Raw genomic sequence first — 24,238 nt, forward strand, 5'->3', positions numbered from 1 at the left:
AAAAATAAATCTAAAACAACGTCGATAATAGATTAATAACACCGTCCAATCCACTTAGGAAACGGAGTGAAGACTCCGACATCTTAATAGGCAATAATAATGAATGAGAGGAGACTATCACCATCGTACTTTGACTTTGACGTGGGTTGGCTTAGCCCTGAATTATTCTACACGGCTAGAAAAAAAATTCCTATGTATGAAACGTTACCCCATACCATTTTGTGGTATTAGACCAATTTGACTTTCACATCATGTGTGGTTTACATTACCAAAACTGTAAAAATAATAATAAATAAAAATTAGAGTTGCATCCTCTGCAATTTCCGTATTTCAGAGCTGCAATTGTTTCTTGCGAATATACAAATAAAGTAAGAAGTATATACACACATACATACACATTTAATTTTATATATCTTTGATGTGATTACAAATTGAGTATTGATTTTGTAGGAGGAGTTGTGGAATTGCTTGATTGTAATGGAGTAGATGGTGATAGATGGTTGATTTGGGGGTGAGGGTGGGGGTGGGGGCTACTAAACTGCTATTGATTAGCTATTTAGAACACCTTAACTGTGTTTGGTTTAGTTTCATCTGTTTTTGAATTTTTTTTTTTTAAACCCTTGAAGATGGTGTTGAGGTTGACAGATAACACCTCTCTCTCTCTCTCTCTCTCTCTCTCTCTCTCTCTCTCTCTCTCTCTCTCTGTGTGTGTGTGTGTGTATAGTTGTGTTATATTTGAGTATCGGTGGTAGAAAATTTCAACAGATAGCAAAAACAAGTTTGTGAATTTCAACAGTATTTGTTACATTTCTCCAAGTACACATTTCATGTTGTTTGGTTCCTGGGAAAGAAGACTCCAAAGGAAAGACGTGTTTGGTTTTGTTATTTTGAACAGATAGTGGCTTTGTTGTATGTCAACAACAAAGATTTGAACAGATAAATAGAATTCAATGGAAAAATTGAACAAATAATAATATTTGGACAAATAGATTTGAACAGATAATAAAATTTGAATAGATAAGAGAAAACAATTGAACAGATAGAAAAACAATTGAACAAACCGAACCAAACCAAATCAAATCAAACCAAATCAAACCAAGCCTTAAGTACCATCAAATGAGGTCGGCTACATGAATTCTTCTTCTTCACGAGGCCCTATCAAAGGCCATTTTGTTAGTCAAATTAAGTAGATCCATATCTCTATTTACAACGCTAGCCAATGTCAATCTAGGACTACCCCGTCCCCTAACACTCGCATCTACCGTTACAGTATCGTATCTCTTCATTACAGCTTCTATTGGTCTCCGTTGAATGTGACCAAACCATCTCAATCGATTCTCTCTCAACTTATCTTCTATCGGTGCTACTCTTACCTATTCCAAAATACACTCATTCATAATTTTGTCTTGTCTAGTCTTGCCATACATCCACTTGAGTATCCTCATCTCAGCCATACTCATCTTATTTACATGTTGTTTCTTGGTTACCCAACACTCTGTCTCATACAATATCGTTAGTCTAATAGCCGTTCTATAGAACTTACCTTTTAGTTTAGTGGGTAAGGAAAACAATTGAACAGATAGGGAAAAAATTTAAACAGATAGTCAACGAAAATCAACAGATAAAAAAAGTCAACAGATAAATTAAGGGATAAAATTAGAAACAAAATATCCTCCAAAACTAACAAAATGACATTTCATCAAACTATTTCACAAATAGTGGATATTTTACCAATAAATAATATTCACTAAATCTAATACCTTATATCCTCCTTAACTTGGACTTTTTAATAATTTTTTCCACTTTATAATAGATATTATGTGATGGGCACCCGTTTGTACACTTTGCGTGCCTGATTTTTACTAGTAAAAAAAGTAAATATCAAGACTCAATTTGAATTCTAAATTTAGGCCTTGTTTGGAAACAGATTTTTTTAATAATTTTTTTATTTTTTGGCTAATATATATTGTAAAAAAAAATTAGTATGTTTGAAATAATTTTTTGATTTGTTACGAAAAGATGTGCAAAAAATAAAGAGAAAATGAAATTTTTGACTTTTTAGTATAGGTTGTTGAGTTTTTAATTTTTTTAATAATTTTTTGATTTTTAAGACTAAGGGGTTGTTTGGGGTGTCCTAAATAAGTGCACTTTTTGTTTTTTTGGACTAAAAAATTGAGGAAAAAAATATGGATGTTTGGGTTAATTTTTTGACTTTTTATGAAAAAATGTGTATTAAAAAATTGTATAAATTAGTGTGTAGGGAAAAATAAGGATTGAGAGTTGTGCAGTCGTAATTTTTGACTTTTTGTGAATAGTGATAACTTTTTAACTTTTTGAGTAAATTTTTAATTGTTTTTTAACTTGCCAAATTTGACCTAAAAAGTGATGTTGCTAAATGAGACATTAGTGATTAAAAAAAAAAGGAATAGAATGTAGGAGGAAACCGAGAAATTCAAAATCCACACACTTGATTTGGTTGTGTTGGAAAAATGAAGGAGAAATATGTTTGTATATAGACTATTTTAGCTTAAAAAGTTAAAGTTTCTCTCTTTTTTGGTATATTTTTTTATAAAAAATTAAAATATTATTAAAAAAATAAGTAGGGATTTATCTATTGATCACACCTACAAATTTAGGAGTTGTTTGAGGTGTCCTAAATAAGTGTATTTTTTGTCTTTTAAATTAAAAAATTAAGAAAAAAAATATGGATGTTTGGGTTAATTTTTTAAATTTTTATAGAAAAATGTGTATTAAAAAATTGTATAAATTAGTGTGTAAGAAAAAATTAGAATTGAGAGTTGTGCAGTTATAATTTTTGACTTTTAATAAATAGTAATAACTTTTTAAGTAACTTTTTAATTTTTTGATTTTTTTTTAACTTGTCAAACTTGACCTTAATGTAATTATCAACCATGAATCCCGCAACTTTACGATTATGCAAAGAAGTAAATTGGGATTTATTTTTCTCCCGTTTTCTTTTTTCAATTTCTTTTTCTCAACGACTAAACATGTAATCAAATTTTAAGTCGTTATTCCTCTTTTTTTTTTTTTTTCTCTCATTAAATTTAAAATTCAAATACAGTTTAAAGTACTATGTATTTACTTTCTACTACATCACATAATCGATTTTTTTTTTTTTTTTTTGACACATTGGACATGCAATTTTTCAAACATGAGAGAATTTATACTCTTAAAAAACCTTAGGGATATATTTACAATTTATCCCATATATATACAAATTTAATTAAACACCTTAATCATGAACAAATCTTTCTTTCCTCCTTTTTTTTTTAATTAACTTTTATCGTACGTTCAGAAGTTACAACCATTATTAAAGTTTCCTGATGACATATATGTCTCATAAAGCATTTATTTTATTTTTATTTTGTCACTTCACAATTCATTATATGTTCTTTGATTTTTAAAGAATAATATTATATGTATCAATTGTTATATTAATTATATTGATACACAAATTGATATACCATTTAGTGTATATAGCACCACCGACTTTTAAAATGTGCTCATCATTTGAACAGCGAGATCCACAAACCACTCATACTGAGCAATTGCTGACTAGGTGAGGACCATAGGTCGGGTGAGGCTTTAGGGCCTGGAACCCGGAACGGTTGGGCTGGGGCTATTCCACATCAGATAGCTTTGGGTATGTATTGGGGCTGTTTGGTGTAGCTGTTAAAACAGATTATAAATTATAGCTTAACAGATTATACCTTATGACCTTAATCAGAACCTGTTAATCTGTTTGGTATAGCTGTTGGATTATAGATTTAAGTTGCTGAGTAGTGTTTGTTAAATAAGCTGTGAAGTAATTTTTTTAATTAATTTTTATTTTTTATTATTCACTATTTGTCTACATTTTTCATAAAAAATAATAATAATATTTAATAGTCCATTTGGGTCTTTTTCTATTTTTAAAAAAATAAAAAATAAAAAAATCTAATAGTATAACCGTTAATTAACATGTCTACAGCAGAAGTTGATAATCAGAAGCAAGGGGTGAGCAGCTTCTCAGAATCAATTTTTTTGACTTAAAATAAGTTGTTAGAATCATAAGTTGTTTGAAATAAGTTTAACCAAACAGTCCAAAATAACTTTTTAAAAGTCAGAAGCCATAAGTTGGCTTAAAAAAGCTCTACCAAACACCCCCATTGTATTTAAAATGTGCTCATCTAATGTGTTAGAATTTACAATTTTGATCAACTCACTCAATTCCTTGGTTTAAAAATACTCAAATCAATTTTAATGTTGTAAAGATTAGTAAGAAATTGTCAATTGGTCAAAAACATTTGATTGATAATATTTTCTCCAAATCTCCCAAATTGACCCACACATATTTAGCGTTGGCCTTTTAGTGACTCTTGTATTGATTCTTTTTTGTATTCAATGAAATTTTTTGTTAAATAAAAAAAATCAATTTTTTTAAATATTTTTTGATTATATTTAACTAGACGGATCAGAAAAGTACAAAAAAAAAAAAAAAACACAAAGGACAGAAAAAGCTGAAAATAATATGGCTTTCTTGGTTTACTTTTACTTTTTTTTTTTTTGGTCTTTACTATTTTTTTTTTTTCAAAATTTTTTTACTTCTTAAATTCAGCTAGACTAAATAGACTTGAAAAAAATTTTAAAAAAAGAAAAGTTATATTTAAAAAAGATGATTGAGGGGTGTGTGAGAATTAACTTTTTTTAAGATTTTTTTTTCATTTTTTATAAAAAAAATATTAAAAAAATAAAAAGAATACTTTGATAATTTATAATGATTTTTTTGCTAAATAAAAAAGCATAATATGATAATTTATAATAATTTTTTTAATTTATTTAACTATTTTAACAACTCTCCAATAAAAAAAAATTATTAATTGATACAGAAACATTACATGACTATGTTCATATTTTTTATTCACTTGACACAAAATTATAAAATTTTATCCACTTTACCAATCAGAACATACGTGGAGCGACCAATTAGTTCTCCTCTAACAAGGTCTAATTATAGTATAGATTCCCATGATCAAAGGTATGGAGCCCACGTGTTTCTCTGTGAAAACCCCAACAGTTGTGGACCCCACATAATACGTGAAAGAGTACAAGAGTGAGTGAATCACAAGACGACCGGAAAGTTATTGGTTGGTTTAGGTATAATGTTACGTGATATTCTCTGTATATTATGATTGGTGAAAGAGTGAAACTTTACTATTTTGTGTTAAATAATTAGATAATATGAAAAAATATAATAATTTATGATTAATCAAGAACATAGCTACGTTATACCCCTGAATTACCCAATAATTTTTCGCACACAGTCTTTTTCCGCACACTGTCTAGTCTAGTCTCATCCCGATAATCTATCTACTCAGAGATATTTATCTCTGTGGGTCCCCCATGTTCTTCATGCTTATCCGCATTGGTTTGATCTATCTCCACTACCAATTTCGCTACTCCCACACTTGCTTATTCTTTTTTTTATTGAACGCTTGCTTATTCTACTTCATTTCGCAAGTGATTTTTTTAATTAAAAATCAAAAATTATAAAAAAATTAAAAAGTTAATAATTTATACTAAAAAATTAAATATTTCATTTTTTCTCTACTTTTTGTACATCTTTTCATAAAAAATTAAAAAATTATTCCAAACATATTATTTTTTTTACATCATATTTTAACTAAAAAATTAAAAAATTACTAAAAAAATCTATTCCTAAACGAGGTTTACCAAAAATTACATGCCATTTGGTTTGGATAAAACAAAAATAAGTAAATTACAGCGACCTCTACGTTGTAGTTTTAACATAATTATATGTTTTTTTTAATTTTAATTCATATAACACGTATGTTCATTTTCATTAATAATTTTTCAGTCATATAGATGAAAAAATTATAATAATTTCTTTCACATTAAAAAATGCATTAGGTTTGGTCCTTTTAGTCATATTAAAAGGAAGGTCATTGTAATTATGTTAAAATTATAAAACTTACAATATTTTTTAAAATTTCAAGAGAGATGGTAATTCACGCGAAAATTTATTACGAAAACAGTTTTTCTTTCCAAACAATTTTATTTGAAATTTTCAAATAAATTCTTTTATATTCAAATTGAATTGTTAAAATCGCTTATATGCCTTTTTATATTTTATTTTACTATTGATGAGAAAATAGTTTTAGCTTTTAATTTGAAGGAAAAATAAATAAATAAATAAAAATAATGGATTCATGACACATTTTAAATAGGAAATAAAATAACCAATAGAATAAAGAAATTGAAATTTTATAGGTATCAAAATTGAATATTATTAAATACAATTTAATGCATCATAAATGTATCAAAATAGAACAAAAATCATAATTCTATTAATAAACTAGTTTACGCAGGCCCGTGCATGACACGGGCTATTATTATAGTATGTTTAAGTTTTGTATTTTGATAAGTTTTTAAAAATTAAAAATTATTATACGAAATTGAATAAAATAATTCATTAGATATATGATAGAATTATGTGATATGATATATATATTTTTTTGATTTGTTATATGAGGGTAATTTGTAAACAAATTGGGCCGAGCTAGGAAGAGTCTTCTTTGGGAGCTGGGCCGTGTAATGGGCCGAGATAAGGGCCGGAATATGGACGACAGGTAGCTCGGTCCCTTTTTATCTGAGTACCAAACTGGGCAAGGGCGTTGACCGAGCTACCTAAATACTAGACCCAAGGGTTGGCCGAGGTGTTTGGTAAGACAGATGGCCGAGCTAGGTATAGCTCGGTTGATGCTTCTATTCCATTACTTAGTTGAGCACAGAGCCAAGGTAAAGATGACAGCCGAAGTAAAGAAAGTTCTGTAGCAAACCGAGGTAACATCAATGGCGAGAGCCGAGCTGTATATAGCTCGGCAGGGTGACATTCGATAGATCGGCTTTCAATCACACGGTCCGAATGGCAAGGGATCGAGATAAGGCAGTTCGGTCGGGAATATATAACCGAGGTAAAAGGGTTCAGCCATCTCACTTGGTTTGCAGTGATAAGACTCCTAGTAGGACTCTGCTAAGGAGAGTTAGAGTCCTACTGAGATTGTGCAAACCATTTCACTTGGTTAGTAGTGAATAGGAGTATGACTCCTAGGAGGACTCTGCTAAGGAGAAATAATCCTTATTTCGTGTTTTCAAGTGGCAAAGCAACGTTGTTCGGAGGAGTGCAAACTTAATCAATAGGATCATACGAGAAGAATTATTTCGTGCTCGTACATTATACATCCAATAATGTTGACTCCAATTCTATTACTATATCATTTTGGGTGAATTTATAAGTCATTAATATTTCTTTTGAATTTATAAAAAAAAAATTATAGTGTATAGCTTTTCTCAACAGATAAATAAAAAATAAATATTAAAATAATTCTCTTGTCTAAAAAAACTACTAAGATAGGTCATTGAACTAATAAAGAAACAGAAGAAAATACATACATATATATATATATATATATATATATACAAATGGCTTTTATTAATACATAAACCATACTCGCACAACAAATGATCAGTTTTATTAATAAGTAAATCATTAAGTAAATTAATAATTTTTAATGATGATAAAATTATTTTTCAGTTAATCCTTTTGTTAATAAATAAATCATTAAGTCAATTAACAATTTTTAAAGATATGATAAATATTTTTCAATAAACAATTTTGATAATTTATTACTGCATAGGAGAATAATTTTTTTTTCCTTGAGTATTGTGTTAAATTAAAATTTATAACAAACGATAGTTGTAATTTCTAATATTATAGGACCGATTCATATTTTAAACAAACTTTATGGGTGTATTTGTAATTTGTCAAAAAATAAAATATTTATGTTTCATAATTGACAAAGAATGTTTACGTAATTGTAAAAAAATATGTTGCATAATTGACCAAGAATGTCTGTGTAATTACAAAAAAACTTTCACTCAATATATAAGTCACCATTAGTATATTATTTAAAATGAAAGGGCAAAATCAAAAAGAAAAGATGAACCTCAAACAGCTAAGCGCCTCTTATATATATAAATATAAGACAAATAGCGAGTCCATTAGAGTAATGCTAGATGTCTCAAAAGTTTTATCAAATTTTCTACCAAATGTCTCACATGGGCGTGGGACTCACATGGGACCTACATAGTGTGGGTCACATACTCATGTAAAACATTTGATAAAAAATTTAGTAAAATTTTTAAGGTCACTAGTATTTTTGGGTCCATTAAAATAAGGGTGACACCATTTAAAATTTAGTGAAAATAATATTAATAATATTGTCAAGGATAAATTTGAAGTAAAAATTAAAACAATAACATAACTAACTTTTTAATCTTATTAATTAAACAAGAAAATAAGTGTTTTGATTCAAAAGAGGAATACGAGTAACACTACCACTACAGGAAAAAGAGAATTTTGTGGCGTTTTTGTAACGACGTTTATTTAAACGTCACTGTTATGAGTATTTAATGGCGTTTTATAAAACGCCGCCTATTCTATTTCACAAAACGACACCGTTTTATAATGGGAGGCGTTTAAAAACGCCTCCGAATGTGGTGACCCACACGCGCCCCTTTCTGTGAAAACCTTATTTTGAATCAGAGTCTACATACGCACAGATCTCTCAACCCTTAATACATGCGCACAGGTCTCTCTCTCTCACCTCTCTCCATCGAAGCTTAAATCAAAAAAGATTCAGATCGAAGCCCCGATCTGAACAAAACCTGATTCAGATCTCTCTCTCTCTCTCAACCCTCTCCATCGAACCCGTGATTTCACTCTCTCTTGCTTCAAACCCTTTCGTTTCTCTCGATTCAAACCCCTTCATTTAGTAATCGATTAATCTATCTCTAGTTCATGTTCGAGTTTGCTAGGTTTTATCTAGATCAGATCGATCGATCGATTGAAGATCTATTGATCGATTGAACGTGATTTCGAAGTTCAACCTTCTTCAGCTCGGTGATTCAATCTCAGATTCGTTCGGCGATTTCGAAGTTCTCTCTCGATTTCAAAGCTCGGTGATTCAATCTCAGATTCATTCAGCGAGGAAAGTGAGCACCATCTTCTACCAAGGTGAGCACCATCGCTTCAGATTCGCTTGTTTTTTCCCCCTAAATTAGCATGTTGAATTTTCCTAGCATGTTGAATTTTAATCTCTGTTTTTTTATTACCCTAAATTAGCATCAGTTTGGATTGATCAATCAGTGTAGCTTAGATATTTAGGTAGAATATCTGTTTACATTATGATTATTATTATTTTGAATTCTAAAATATAGAACAGTTCATTATATCTTGGAATGGATTGTGATTTTGTATTCATCATATTGAGAAAAAATCTAGCTTAATTCAATTTCTTGCATAAGTTTTTTTACAGACAGTAATAGATATTGATATTTGAACAATTTGTGTATCCTCTGCTTTGCTTCTTTACGTGTCTGATAGAAGAATGTAAATTGTAGTCTCTTTGTGAAGAGATTACCATAGCCGCCTTTATTCATAAGGATACAAATAAGTGTTGGTGCCAAAAATGATTAATAGTAATAAGAGTTGTGTTATCTTCCTCAAAATTCTCATCAATTCAATGTCTTCTTTGAAAAAAAAAGAAAAAAGAAAAAGTGCTTTCATTACTATTCATTTTTAATAAAGTTAATAAATGAACACTTTATATTTACATTAAGATTTGATCATCCTAATTAAGAACTTCTGGTTGAGGTTGAGAATGAACTGTCACATTCACATTCAAGATCTTCAAACCCCCAAAACTCTTCTTCCTCTTCTTCCTCCTTTGGCATTTTCCACTTTTCTCTATCCATTTCCCCTTCAAACATCACCTCTAATACCTGTCAATTCAAAAAAATACCAATAATTTAACAGTTTTGCTACGAACACATAAACAAAATTTAGAAATAAACACAAAACACTAAAAAATAATGTCTATCCAGATACACTCTCTATCCGGTTCAACGCCACTCTCGATTCATAATGTGAAGGACATAACACAACAATATCACACTTATCACTGTACCAAGCTTCTCCAACAAGAGAAGCACCTTAATTAGCAGATTATATGACAACGACAGCCAATGCTTTCAATTCCGAATAATTACTATACAGGTTCTTCATATAAGGTTTCATATCATTATTTTTGCTTGATTTATAATAATAAAACCAAGGCCTAAAAAGCTCAATAAGTCATATGCTCAACCTTAATTAGCAGATTATTTTTGCTTGATTTATAATAATAAAACCAAGGCCTAGAAAACCATTAAACAACATATTTAAAGTGTTTTAGAAATTAAAATAAATAAATAAAGAATATCTAGCATGCATACTTGTTCGTCCATTGGAGACAGCTAATGGAACAAGAAACACTGTTACAACCATATAAGGAGGACAAAATAACAAATAGAGAATCATTAAAATAAAACGTTTATTTAAGTACTAGAATAAAATTTAAAGGGAAAACCCACTTTGACCCTTCCACAGATTTATTTAATTTTTGCTATCATGCACTAATCTTCGAACCACATGGGAGGGCAATAATGAATACCTGTCTATTTAGCAATAGGATTTTACGTTAGGTAGCATAGAGCATCAGTTGATTAATATGAATTGCTTGAGAGAAAACCCAAATCCACCCTCACCAATACCAGAAAAGACCATATGTTAGAATGTGATCTTGGCTGGTGAAAATATTTTGTGAAAAAAAACACAACTATATATTATATTAGGATTCATAAATAATTTATTTAATCAATGCTTAGTCATTTGCAAATTGTCCGTTGTCGTTTAGGCAGGTCAACTAAAAAGGGTTTTATACCATTCATGAGCACACTTTGCTGGTAGCTTTCGATTGGAACAATGAACACGCCATACAATTAGAAATATAGGAAATGTGGTCGTTATCAAGAAACTTGATCAGGTGAGAAAATTTGGGGGTGTTTAGGTGAATTGCATATGAGGATGCACAACACTTGACTATACTTAATTGAGAAAATGATGTGCATTTAAAAAAGTACAGTATATCTATCAGTAGAATTTCCCGATTTCAGAAACATAGTAGGAATGTTGACGAAAAAGTATACATGCTTCCATGAGATGATAATATATCTAGAATAAGGATCTCCTGTCCCCAAATATTCATGTATTTCTGTCTCAAATCACTTACAATCATTGGATCATATGAGAATCTTAAGATTTGAGAATCTCAAGACATATCTAATGGTTGTGAGTGATTTGGAACAAAAGGACAGGAATATTTGGGACAGGGAATCCTTGGCATATATCATGACCACATTTGTAGGAAAATCTTCAATGTTGTGATTAATTACTATGATAAAATGAAAGTAGCATAGAAATTAGATACCTCTTTCATGGTAGGATGGTTTCGTCATCATTCTTAATTAACTAAAATAGACAGTTTTAGATTGTGATTGTGAATGTGATTCCTGATTTGGTGTTTGCTCTTTGGTGTTTTCTGAATCATCATCATCATCATCATTAGAAGTATTCGAGCTTTGGTACACTTATTGGTTTGGGTAGTCGGTTTGAACTTCCCACATTCATGAGTTCCTGCCAAAATTATTCCATTATTGATTGATTTGAGAGAGTAATGTATTTCTTGAATCTATCATAATCTATCAAGAGCATTGTAGAAACTTTTGGTTTCTTCATTAATATGCTTCATACTAGATATGCTTCTAGTATGCTTGATAGTACTAATTTAGATTGCACCACCGGGATGCAATCATTAATGGTGCATGCATGCATAAATAGCCTTAGACCCGTCCAAGAATCTTCATTAGAGATACCTAGTCATCTTTGATGAAGCTCTTCTTGGATTGTCCAGTTGGACAGTTCAGGAGCACAAGTCTGTATTGTAATTAGTAGTTCTACTGCTTATAGTCCATCTCGTAGAGATTTCGTGTAGCAACTCCTTGTGTTCTCCGAGTGCATACTAGACAAGGTGTAACAGTACACCTAGTCTATGTCGTGTATTTGGAGAACCATGGGGAGATGCTGCCGAAATTTCGTTAGAGATGAGCAGAGCGGTATGAGCTACTTTTTACAATATAGACTGTGCATTCCTGAATGGGAAAGTAGGATGAATCAACATATTAGAGACCAGTTAGAGGTGAATGATGTCATGTCGCATGCATTATAAGGTACTTAATTAAGGTTGAGATTAATTAAAATGGAATCGTAATTTTAAACTTTGTTGATTTGGCAGTGACATTTGTAGTGTAAGACAGAGTCAGATGGATAAAAGTTGGATAAATCAGCATAGGTTGCACCCGGAATACATACAAGGGGTTAAGGAATTTATTAAATTTGCATGCGAAAATAAGCCGTTGTTGAATGAAGTCACATGCCCATGTAAACGGTGTCGTAATGTCAAATTGGTGGAGAAAGGCCTGTTAGGGGAACATTTAATGATCAACGGGTTTCTTCCAAGTTACACCAGTTGGATTTTTCATGGGGAGAATTTGTCATTGCCTGTGCCACACAATGTGAATGTCGGGCAAACTGATTCGAACGATGGTGATGAAACTTATGAAATGCTATACGAAGGATTTGGACTTCCTCCACCAAGCTTTATTCACGAGGCAGCAAGTTCTGGTATTAAACAAGGTCCAGATGAGAAAACCGAAAAATTCTTCAATTTATTGAAAGAGGCCGAAAGAGAGTTATATCCTGAGTGTCAGAAGTTTTCAACGCTCTCATTTATTGTTCGGTTATTGCACATCAAGTGCCTTAGTGGATGGAGTGACAAGTCTTTCACGATGTTGCTCGAGCTTTTGAAGGATTCGTTCCCAAAGGGTGAAACTTTGCCAAAGTCATTTTATGCAACTAGGAAACTTCTTAGGGACTTGGGCCTCGATTATCATAAGGTACATGCATGCCCAAGGGATTGTTCACTATATTGGAAGGAAACAGCTAGTATGGATGATTGCATAGTGTGTCATATGCCTAGATACAAACAGTTTGAGGGGGAGGAGAATGATGTTAAGAAGAAGCAACAAAGAATTCCGCATAAGATTGTTAGATACTTTCCATTGATTCCAAGGCTTCAAAGATTGTTTATGTCATCCAAAACATCTTCGTTAATGAGATGGCATGCAGAGGGCCGAATTGATGATGGCAAAATGAGACATCCTGCTGACTCTCCAGTTTGGAAAAATTTTGATAATTTGTATCCCAAGTTTGCGAGTGAGCCTCGCAATGTCAGACTGGGTTTAGCAGCGGATGGATTCAATCCATTCAAGGCAATGAATGTCTCTCATAGCAGTTGGCCAGTTATTATAATGCCATACAATTTGCCACCATGGTTGTGCATGAAGCAGCCTCATATGATGATGACATTGCTCATCGATGGTCCTTCTTCACCTGGAAATAATATTGACGTCTACTTACGCCTTGTAGTAGATGAATTGAAAGAACTGTGGGAAAACGGTGTTGACACGTATGATGCAGAAACTAATCAGATGTTCCGAATGCATGCTGTGTTATTGTGGACTATAAATGATTTTCCTGCCTATGCAATTTTGTCTGGGTGGAGCACGAAAGGCGCTTTAGCTTGTCCTTGTTGTAACACACATACTCGTTCTCGATATTTGAAGAACGGAAGGAAATTATGTTACATGGGGCATCGTCGCTGGTTGAATGGGGGTCACAAATTTCGAAAAGCTAGTGCGTCTTTTGATGGCACTTGTGAATTCGAATCATGTCCAACTCGGTTATCAGGGGCTAATGTGCTACAACAACTAGGCCCTAAGTTCAAATTGAATTCTAAGCGTCAACAATCTAGCAAACGGAATAGAAAGGGGAAAGAAAAGGAGGAAAATGAGGACTCGGGTCATAATTGGAAGAAGAAGAGCATTTTCTTTGAGCTATCATATTGGGAGCATAATTTGATTCGCCACAATCTTGATGTGATGCACATTGAAAAGAACGTGTGTGATAATGTATTGTGGACGATATTAAATGTTGATGGGAAAGGGAAGGACAATTTAAATACTCGTCGAGATTTGCAAGATATGGGAATTCGGAAGGCACTACATCCTCAGAAAAGGGTTGGGAACAAGTATTATTTGCCTCCTGCATGTTTTGCCATGAACAATAGAGAGAAAAGTCTATTCTGCACACTTCTAAAGAATATCAAAGTTCCAGATGGTTACGCATCCAATATTTCTCGTCGGGTTAACCTCAAACAGCGGAGCATATCTGGACTGAAAAGTCATGATAACCATATACTCATGCAACAAATACTTCCAATAGCAGTGAGAAATTTGTTACCGAAGAAAGTGGTTGAACCATTAATTGAGTTAAGCAATTTCTTCAGGCATTTGTGTTTCAAAACCCTAGAGGTGGATGGTCTAAATCGTCTTCAGTCCCAAATCGCTCTTACACTTTGCCATCTTGAGAGAATTTTTCCTCCATCATTTTTCGATATAATGGAGCACTTACCCATTCACCTAGCAGAGGAAGCGAAGATTGCCGGTCCAGTGCAATATCGATGGATGTACTTTATAGAAAGGTGTGTAATCTACTCCAATGTCCATTTTGTATATATTTGATTGTTTATACTTGGAAGTCATGTATGCATCTTTTTGTTTATAGGTACCTTATGACGCTGAAATCATACATGCGTAATCGAAGTCATCCTGAAGGTTCAATTGCACAGGGATACTTGGTCGAAGAATGTATGACATTTTGCTCAAGGTACTTGCATGATGTTGAGTCGAAATTGCATCGACCATTAAGGAATTGCGATGTTAGTGACAATCCTGAGATATTAATGGGGCGGGCTTTAGGAAAAGGAAAAGGGTTTGTTCTTGATAACACAACATGGGTACAGGCTCATCGGTATATGTTATTTAACATTTCTGCGGTTGTCCCATATCGAGAGTAAGATAGATGCAACCTTTGTCTCATTGTGAATGTATTTATACCAACTATAATTATCGTGCATTTTACAAGTAGTTTAATTGTGTAGGGAACATCGTGAATTTATTAAGCGGTCGCATCGTCGTCTTAGAGATTATGATGTGGATCGTCGTCACAATGATGAGTTTCCCAAATGGTTCAATTCTCATGTAAGTGCATGTTAAGCACAAGTCTTCTATATTTTTGCAATCCATGTGCTTCTATATTTTTGAAGTTGTTAATTGATGTTTAATATTGATAACTTTTTTTGAAAAATAGGTTGCTGAGCTATTAGCTACTGAAAATGTAGCGTTGTCAGAAGAGATTAAAATTTTGGCTTTGGGACCCAGCCAAAAGGCCACCAGATTTAATGGGTATATAATTAATGGTACTAGGTATCATACTAAGAGTTGTGAGTTGAGAAGAAAAACTCAGAATAGTGGGGTTATGGTGAAGGCAAAGACTTCTAGCTATGCAAGTGCGAAAGACATTAATCCAGTGGAAGGTGATGTAGCGTACTATGGATATGTGACAGATATTATTGAATTGTATTACTCACATGACCATAGATACATGTTATTCATGTGCAACTGGATTGATAACAATAAGGGACTCAAGCAAGATGATTTTGGTTTTACACTTGTTAATTGCAATCACTTGTTATATGCGAAAAAACAAGACAGTGATGAGCCATTCATCCTAGCATCTCAAGCACAACAAGTCTTTTATGTTAATGATTCTGTTGATGAAGATTGGAACGTTGTACTCAAGATGAAACCTAGAGACTTGTATGAGGTGTGTGGAGAACAACCAACTATTGATGAAGGACTACATCACAACGAAGTAGAAAGATTTGGTGATCAAGAGTTAGATGTAGCTTCCTTCACTTGTGAGGAGGACATGGATTGGGTTAGGAAAGGTATTGATGGAACAACTGTTGATGAAACTATTGGACCTCTTGAAGCATCGACAGAGGCACAATTTGAAGATGACGAAGAATTGATCTGATATTGTAATTGGCCGCATATTCACTTTTACATGTGTGTTTTCTGTATGGATATTCATATTAATAAAATCTTTGCTTTTGTACCTTTGTACCTTTCTTTAAATGGCCATTTTTACCTTTCATGTACTCTTATTTTGTTTTGAATGCAGTAGATATTTATAGATTATCATGTCCTCACTCTTATGTTTGTAGTTTTTTTATAGATATTATCTATGAGTTCTAGCTTCGACCATTCTTCTAGTGAAAGTGAGCAATCAAGCTCTAGTAGTTCTAGTTCAGATGAGACTCAGACCACACTCAAGATGAAAGTCATACCCGATCCACCGGCATCATGGCATCCACCAGGCAGTCTTCCTACCACATCACGTAGCGGTAGTACATCACATGGCTCTGTTTCAGCTGGTATGTATCAACTTTGCTTGATATTTTCTTATGGTGTTTTTGAGTTAGATTTGTAGTCCTATCTATCATACATAATGCATGGTTATTTTTAAAAAAATTGAGTTTGGATAATTAAAAGCATAATGTGTGGTATAGAAGCAAGGATAGCAGAATTTTAACACCCCATGGTATGATATGTTGAAATTTATTGAAATTAAAAGCATAATTCAGATATTCAATTGAAATTTGAAGCTTACTACTATTGTTTTGTAGGTCCTAGCTCAAGTCAAGCCACACAAAAGCAGACAAGGGGTCCCACATATGTGCATGGTCAATGGGGTACTAGTGAAGATGGCATTTTAAAAGTTGTTCCAAATGAGTTGAATCAAGTAGTTGAAGGACACACATCCCTTGCTTCACATTTGGGCGTTTTGGCACGAGATGGGAGTCTTGCACCACTCACTTTTATGACTTGGCATTATGTTCCAAAACAAAACAAAGATAACATATGGAGGGAGATAAAGGTATATATGGATATTTAATATGAAATAAGTTACAATTGTATTCCATATGAAATGCATATTACAAGTGTCTATAATTGTGATGCAGGCTCATACGGATGCAGATGAATCCATGAAGAGAACAATAATGGCTTCATTTGGAAAGAAATGGAGAGATTGGAAAAGTCGAGTGAAAACAATAGGATACAAACCCTTCAAGAATGATGCAGAAAGGTTGGCTCATCGACCAGATAGAGTACATGAGGATCAGTGGCGGGCTTTGGTCTACTATTGGGGCACTCAGAGTGCATCGGTAAAATTTTATTTATGTGAAAAAATGCTTATATATGATAATTTTTTATAACATCTTAAATAAATTTCATATTTGACAGAAATCAAGCAAGAAGAATAGAAAAATCCGGAAGAAGAAGACATTGCATCATAGAACAGGCCGAAAGCCTTTCTCAGTAGTTCGACTGGAGGTATAATTATTCTCTCAAAGTTTGCTTACACTGTCTCAAAGTTTGTTAATTTTTTATAACATCTTAAATAAATTTCAGTTGACTTGTCATCATCATCCCTATTGTTTCATTTTCCAAGCACCTGCATCATAAAATAATTATTTCCATTACATACTATTTCAGACTAGTCAATATGATTTGAAATTATTTTCACTCTTATGATCCATAGAATAAGAAATGTTCATTTTACTAAGTTCTTTTAAGAAAAATTGCTTTCTTTGATAAAATAATAAACACAATATTCAAGTGTTGACCTTTCTATTTATTATCTTTTGTTATTTCTATTTGCTTTCTTTTGTTATTTCCACTAAGCCTTTGAGAAGATGTTTTCCCTCAGTTCTACAAGCAATTTCACCACTTCCTCCACATCTGTTTCGATAGTCACTTTGTTGAAGCCCTTTTAGAGGATAATGGTAAGGCCTTTGTACATAGCCCATAGCTCTGTCTCAAGGCTGGTACAGTTTTCTAGTCTGCCATAGAAGCCACAAATCCATGCTCCCTTTTCATCTCCAATCAGTCCTCCAAAGCCTCCAGGTTTGGCAATTCTGTAGCATCCATCAATGTTCATCTTGAGGGTACCTGAAGGAGGAAGCATCCACTTGATTAGCATAAGTGTTGATCTTGGGTTAGTAACAGACATTCTAAAAGCTCTCTCTGGTATCACCAATATGCCCAATATTTACTTCTCTCTATATTGTATGTATGTAAGATAAGCTAGAAAAATGGTGGCCTCAGGAGAAAGTTTGAAAAAGTTGTGATTTATTTTTAGGTACATGCACTACTAATAGACTATAATAAAATGGTCCCCAAATCCCAGACAGCACTGCTGTTTGCAGTTTGCACAGAAAAATGCTACTATCTCAGCAAAATGAAAATTGTTATACATGGACCAGGAACACTGCTTCTCTCCTATATACATGTAGGACTGTTTCTCTCCTATATGCATGTAGGATTCCTCGAATTTTACCTTTGATTATCTATGTTTCGAAGCAATACTCACAACAATTAGGGGTTTTTTAGCCAATCCAACACACAGTAAGAACAAGCTTATAGTTTAAAATATATTACCTTTGATTATCTATGTCTCGAATTTTCCCTGCTCAATGGTTTGAAATTATGTGCCTTAGATATGTTTTAAAGGTAAAAAAATAACATTGCTCTACATGTATGATGAAACTAATTTATGATTAAACATAGGTTAAATTTAGTACCCAATTACATACAGAGGTGACAAATTCACTCCAAAATTGTGAACCCTCACTTTAGTGTTGTCCCCGTCCAAGGACCAAAAGAAATCCACCATGATTTCACCGTGTCTATCCTCTCCTTCATCGCCTTGTGATCGTAGGGCTTGTGTTCTATAAACGTCTATTCAAAAGAACAATCATAAGCAAATGCCAAAAAAGTCAAAGGTCCACAGCAAACAAACTAGGTTCATATTACTTCATTTCCATCCATCAGAAGATTGGCAGCCTTCAAGTCTTTGTGAATTATACTGTTTTGGTGTATGTAGTGCATACCCCTCGATTTATCAATTGCTACTCTTAGTAAAGATGGTAGTTTAAATGTACCCTTTTGTTTGTGGAGAGTCATACACACTTCTACCAGACATAAATTCTGCACTCAAAAAAAAAAAAAAAATGGAAAAAGTAACTGATAGTGTGTTAACAATAAGATAAGACTCCAAAAGTAGATAAGGAAAAAATTGAAAATTTAGAATATACCTGTAACAATGCACAAGCTTGGAGGTTTCATGCATGCGCCTGTGACTTGTTCAACATTCTTGTGTTGAGCTATAGGAGAAGTTAGACGATAGTTTGCCAAGACTGCTTCTGCATAGCAACTCAAAATCCCTAGTCATACACACTTCCATCCCCGATAAACTGGATTTCACATTATAGATAATAACATATCCATCTAATTTTATCTTAGCGTCCAGCTGCAATGAGTCAACATGGATTAATCACCCAAATAAAGATTGGATGTGCAGTGGGTTTCAAAAACGCATCAGACACAGCTCCACGTTCCCCATTGAACAGCGTTCCCCCTACGCTCTGATGATCTCATGTGTTCTGTCACTAAATTAGCAACAATTTGAATGAAATATTAAATATGTAAGAACTTGATTGCAACTTCCCATTAGTGCATAAATACCTTCAATCACGAGGAGGAATCTACCCAACTATACCCTGGTTGCACGGGTATCTACCCAACTTCCCATTAGTGGTATCATGGATTTTGTCGTGAAAACTTACTGTCTGGGATCATTACACGGGTTTGTACTTGTAAATGGACTTTGTATGTAATTTGATAATGTAAATTTGAGTTAAGATAGTGCCTTTCACACTTATTGGTGTATATAGATGATGGGGAATTTTGTACTTGTAAATGGACTTTGTATCTAATTTGATGATGTAAATTTGAGTTAAGCTAGTGCTTCTTTCACATACGCTTGCTTGATAAGTGTGTTTGGATTGAGTCAAAGTTTTATCAGATGACAGTTAGCTTGCATACTAACTCTCAATTCTAATTGGTCAACTAAACAATTTATCTGAGGTATTAGATTCTTTAAATATAATATTTCGCGTGTTGAATTATTGTAATTGAGACATGAGAATGCAGCAATTGAGTATCTGCCCCTTTTGTTTAGACCCTCTTAAGGTTCAAGTTCTATTTGGGGATTTAGTAACACTGGACACTTCTGGGATGCCAGTAGAACTGCAGGCTACTATATAGCCAAAAATGTATCTGTTCTCACAATGAACTACTCTCGATTGTACACAAGAGCTCGTGTCTCCCCTCTGCCTCTTATTATGGGCGTTGCTTAGCAAATGGGAGCTATACAGTGACCCTTCATTTTGCTGAGATAATTTTCAGAGGCAATCGATCCTTTCAGAGTCTTGGATGACGAATATTTGACGTTTAACAACATAGTTGTGTAGAACAAGACTATAGAAATTCGCTTTTATTGGGCAGGCAAAGGGACAAGAGTTGTTCCTACAAGTGGAATTTATTGTCCTCTTATATCAGCTATGTCTGCAGAATCTAGTAAGTTATGTTCTGTTTAGGCTTTTCTCGTTTCTTCCTGAATGGTGAAGCACCATCCTCTCTCTCTCTCTCTCTCTCTCTCTCTCTCTCTCCCATGCTTGTGTTTTGAGGTTCTTTCTGTTGAATTCTGTACCATACTTGCAGATGATTGAATCAATGATATTGTAAAGCTATTCCCCAACTCTTGAGATTTGAAAATTATAAATTAAGAAGAAGCATAATTTACAGATTGAGGATTCTTCTCTTGCTAGTTAATTTGTCGTCGAGGTGTCAAATAATTTCTTACTGTAGGAATTTTAAATATTTGATATTTGGTTTATTGAGGCTATGGACAAAAGGTGTAGGCTGTACTATGCAATCTTTTGATCTATGCTTTACAGATTTTTCTTTGTGTAGATTTCAAGCCACCTCCTGGTCAGAAAAATTTAAGCAACATGAGAAAAAAAAATTATAGGTTGTGGGATGAAACTTCCTTGATTTGTCTTCTTTATTTATTTATTTTTTGAGAAACACCGAATAAATAGAGATATAAGCTTGTTCAATGGTTTGAAATTATGTGCCTTAGATATGTTTTAATTAACCAATGTATTTTTTATTTGCTATTTTAGTTACTTTAGCATCTTGCCTTTCTCAATTCCTCTATGTTTTTACCAGATTTCCTGATGATAGAACATATTCTAGCATGAGCATACAGCAAATAGACAACAGTATTTCCTTGCTCATCAATAAGTTTAGACAAGTAAGAAATGAATGGAATAGTCACAGTAACAATGGTCAAATAGTAATTGACTACCCAAGTGTTTAGTGTTCAATGAGTTAATTTGCTTATTTGTTTATTTTATTTACTTAACTTGTTCACATATTTAATTGCTTAATTATTTAATTTTCTTATTTATCTTAAGATTTTGGTTGCCTTTCATTTATAGGAGACAAAAAAGAATAATGGGGTTCCTGCTAGTCGGTCACAAGTGTGGATGGCCGCATACATGAAAGATGGGATGTCAAATAGTGATTCAGTTAATGAGGTTATGGTATGTGATACTACTTTATCTTTGGACTTTTAATATGATTTATATTTATATTGGAGGCTAATTATTGAATTCAAACTTGCAGACTCAAATGAATGAGTTAGCAGAGCACATGGAGGGATCTTCTACTGACCCTGCAGCATTACAGGAGCAAATCTTCACACAAGTTATGGGCCCAGAGCGGCCTGGCCGTGTTCGGACGTTTGGATTGGGATCGTCACCCACTGATGTTTTTGGAGGTGGATATAGGCGGTCACAAGAGCAGAATCGTCTCTTCCAAACTCAAGTTCAGGAACAAGTTCAAGAGCAACTTCATCGGTATCAAATGCAGTTTGAGTCGAAGATGAATGAAGTAATGGAGAAACAAATTCAGGCTATACACACAGATTTTCAGTCACGAATTCAGTTTTTGGAATCTCAATTGCAAGCTGCAGGCGTGCCCGTTGATCCAGTTGTTGCACCATCAAACCCATTACATAGGCAGCAGGTATTTTAATTATTCTTACTAGTTATTACTTTAAATTGCCTAGAGTTAATATACAACTTAAGTCTCTTATTGAATGATAGGTTGTGGATTCACTTAGTAGTCATCCCACTGTTCGACCAATGTCACATCAACAACAATCTCATGCATTTTCATCCCAAGAGGTGAGCAATCATTTAATCGAAGCTTTTTTGACAAATAACATGTCTTATTAATTACAATACTTGCTCTTATTAAATATAGGTTCACCTTTCAAAGAAAGAGAAGAAGAATAAGAAGAAGAAGAAGAACTAACAAGGTAAACGTACTAATATCACTAGTTCGTGGTTTATGTTCATTTGATTTGTAAGGCAGCAGCATTAGTGAAACAGCTATTAGTAGCAGCAGCATGAGCTGCAGCTGCAAGTAGTCCAATGTGCATGCTATCACTAGATAAATTTGACAGTTCGCTGCTGTTTTTGTCGAACTTTGTCTGCTTGATGCAAGAATGCTATGCTTAGGTGCTAGACTGTTCATGACTGCCATGGTTAGACTGCTATGCTTGACTGTTTTTTTCCACACTCTCTCTGTTTATGGTTTTTATGTTTTTAGAAAAGCTTGTGTTGTGTGGGTTTGTTTAGGTGTGTGTGTGTGTGAAGAAGATGTGTCATTTTGTCAAAGATATTTTCTCAAAATATGTTGAAATGTATAGTCTGTTCAGTGCATGACTTACAAGCATATGGTCTTACAAAATAAAAAGTCAACCTTATAATTAATCACCCTTTGGTCTAAACTTCCCAAACGTATATGAAACTTGATGGTGCCGTATGTTTGGGTTAACTGCAGTGTATGTTGTGTCGTATCTGATTGTTCATTCACAACTGGTTTTTTAGTGATTTATTTGACTTAGTGTTGTACATGTGATGGGATGTCAATGTTTGCGCATAATTGAATGCATATCTCTAATCATCTTATTTATTATTATTATTTCATCTTTTGATGCTTTGCAGGAGTCTTCTATTTATATATGAAAACTATAGAAAGGGCTCATATGCCAAACAAATTGTGGGAAAGAGTTAAGCTGCCGAGAAATTATGAGAAAGCCCTTGAAATTATTGACAAGCATATGGTATTGTAGTTCTAGCACATTCTAACAGTTTGACTGGGGTTTTGATTCATTTTTATATTAATCTGGAGCACATTCAATTGATTCACTTGACACTTTTATCAAACAGGCAATAGGGAAAAGCTACATGGACAGTATGTTTCATAGAGCTGGAATCACTCAAGGACAGGAGACAACCCAGTATGTTTCATAGAGCTGGAATCACTCCCAGTTTGTTTCCTTCTAGCAAAAGCTACATGGACAATGTTAAAACATGATTTTTGGATTTGGATATGTTATTTTGTGGGTAATGGTGATTGGATATTAATTGAATGAGAAACTGAATTAATGCTTTATTTGTTATTTGAATGGGAGTTATTATTTTATCTGTCAGTTTTATTACAGGTATTTGAATGGGAGTTAATATTTTGTATGTTAGTTTTATTACAAGTATTTTTTTATTAATTGAATGAGAAACCAAATTCAATATTTTCTTACAGGTATTCTTTTTAATTTAATCAAATAAAATTAGCACAATCTCACCCAAAAAAAAAAAAAAAAAAAAAAAGATATGACGGCGTTTCTATAAACGCCTTCTAAACCCGCAATAGTAACGGGCATATTTTTTACACAGATACAACGGTGTTTCAAAAACGTCGCTAAATATCGTTTGTGACGTCAGCGTGTGTATGGTGGGATATTTTGCGGCGTTTTTTAAAACGCCTCCTATACTAATATCACGACGTTTTTAAAACGTCGCAAAGCTACAGCGACGGCCGCAGCTTCGACGTTTGGTACTAAACGCCACAAAATGAATTAACGGCGTTTTTGATAGATATCGCGGCGTTTTTAAAACGCCGCTAAAAGCCCGATTTCCAGCAGTGTACCCATATAATTATGATAACAATATGGGTTAAATACTCTTTTTATCTCTCTATATTTTGACTTAAATTTTATTTTGATTCTTTTAGTTTTAAATTAAATAATTTGGTCATTGAACTTTAAATTCACTTCTAATTTGGTCATTTCATCTAAATTTTTGTTAATTTTTATTATGTGTACATTTTAAGAGATTGAAAAATATTTCAAAATCGTTAATTTCAATTTCTAGCTTGAATAAAAGTGCCAAACTAAAAGTAGATTTAAAATGAAATGACTAGCTATTCAATTTGAAATTATAATAATCAAAGTGAAATTTAAATCAAATTCTATGAATGAAAAATATAAGAAAAATAT

General features: G+C 33.0%; 3 protein-coding genes across 4 annotated transcripts; all 3 read left to right on the top strand.

Moving 5' to 3' along the window:
* The first annotated feature begins 8,674 nt into the window (after positions 1–8,674).
* Positions 8,675–23,247, top strand: LOC114318127 (uncharacterized). 2 transcript variants are annotated; one of them, XM_082887820.1, is made up of 11 exons: positions 8,675–9,097; positions 16,160–16,358; positions 16,611–16,861; positions 16,947–17,150; positions 17,230–17,319; positions 21,333–21,437; positions 21,520–21,921; positions 22,002–22,082; positions 22,162–22,216; positions 22,908–23,026; positions 23,133–23,247. In XM_082887820.1, exons 2-9 carry the CDS (start codon positions 16,169–16,171, stop codon positions 22,210–22,212), a joined length of 1,374 nt encoding a protein of 457 aa, XP_082743946.1. In that variant the 5' UTR covers positions 8,675–9,097; positions 16,160–16,168; the 3' UTR covers positions 22,213–22,216; positions 22,908–23,026; positions 23,133–23,247. The 2 variants fall into 2 exon arrangements, with proteins under 2 accessions (XP_082743946.1, XP_082743945.1); XM_082887819.1 differs by lacking the exon at positions 8,675–9,097 and having other exon boundaries at positions 15,230–16,358.
* On the top strand, positions 12,163–15,032 carry LOC145798807 (uncharacterized). Its single transcript, XM_082887818.1, has 2 exons — positions 12,163–14,561; positions 14,645–15,032. The coding sequence occupies exons 1-2, from the start codon at positions 12,283–12,285 to the stop codon at positions 14,934–14,936; spliced, it is 2,571 nt and encodes an 856-aa protein (XP_082743944.1). The 5' UTR covers positions 12,163–12,282; the 3' UTR covers positions 14,937–15,032.
* On the top strand, positions 14,942–16,039 carry LOC145799834 (uncharacterized). The gene is made up of 3 exons (XM_082889463.1): positions 14,942–14,952; positions 15,021–15,120; positions 15,230–16,039. Exons 1-3 carry the CDS (start codon positions 14,942–14,944, stop codon positions 15,956–15,958), a joined length of 840 nt encoding a protein of 279 aa, XP_082745589.1. The 3' UTR covers positions 15,959–16,039.
* Positions 23,248–24,238: the final 991 nt, after the last annotated feature.

Source organism: Camellia sinensis, chromosome 9 (assembly GCF_055761805.1).
Source record: "Camellia sinensis isolate YWXY chromosome 9, ASM5576180v1, whole genome shotgun sequence".
Classification (NCBI taxonomy): domain Eukaryota; kingdom Viridiplantae; phylum Streptophyta; class Magnoliopsida; order Ericales; family Theaceae; genus Camellia; species Camellia sinensis.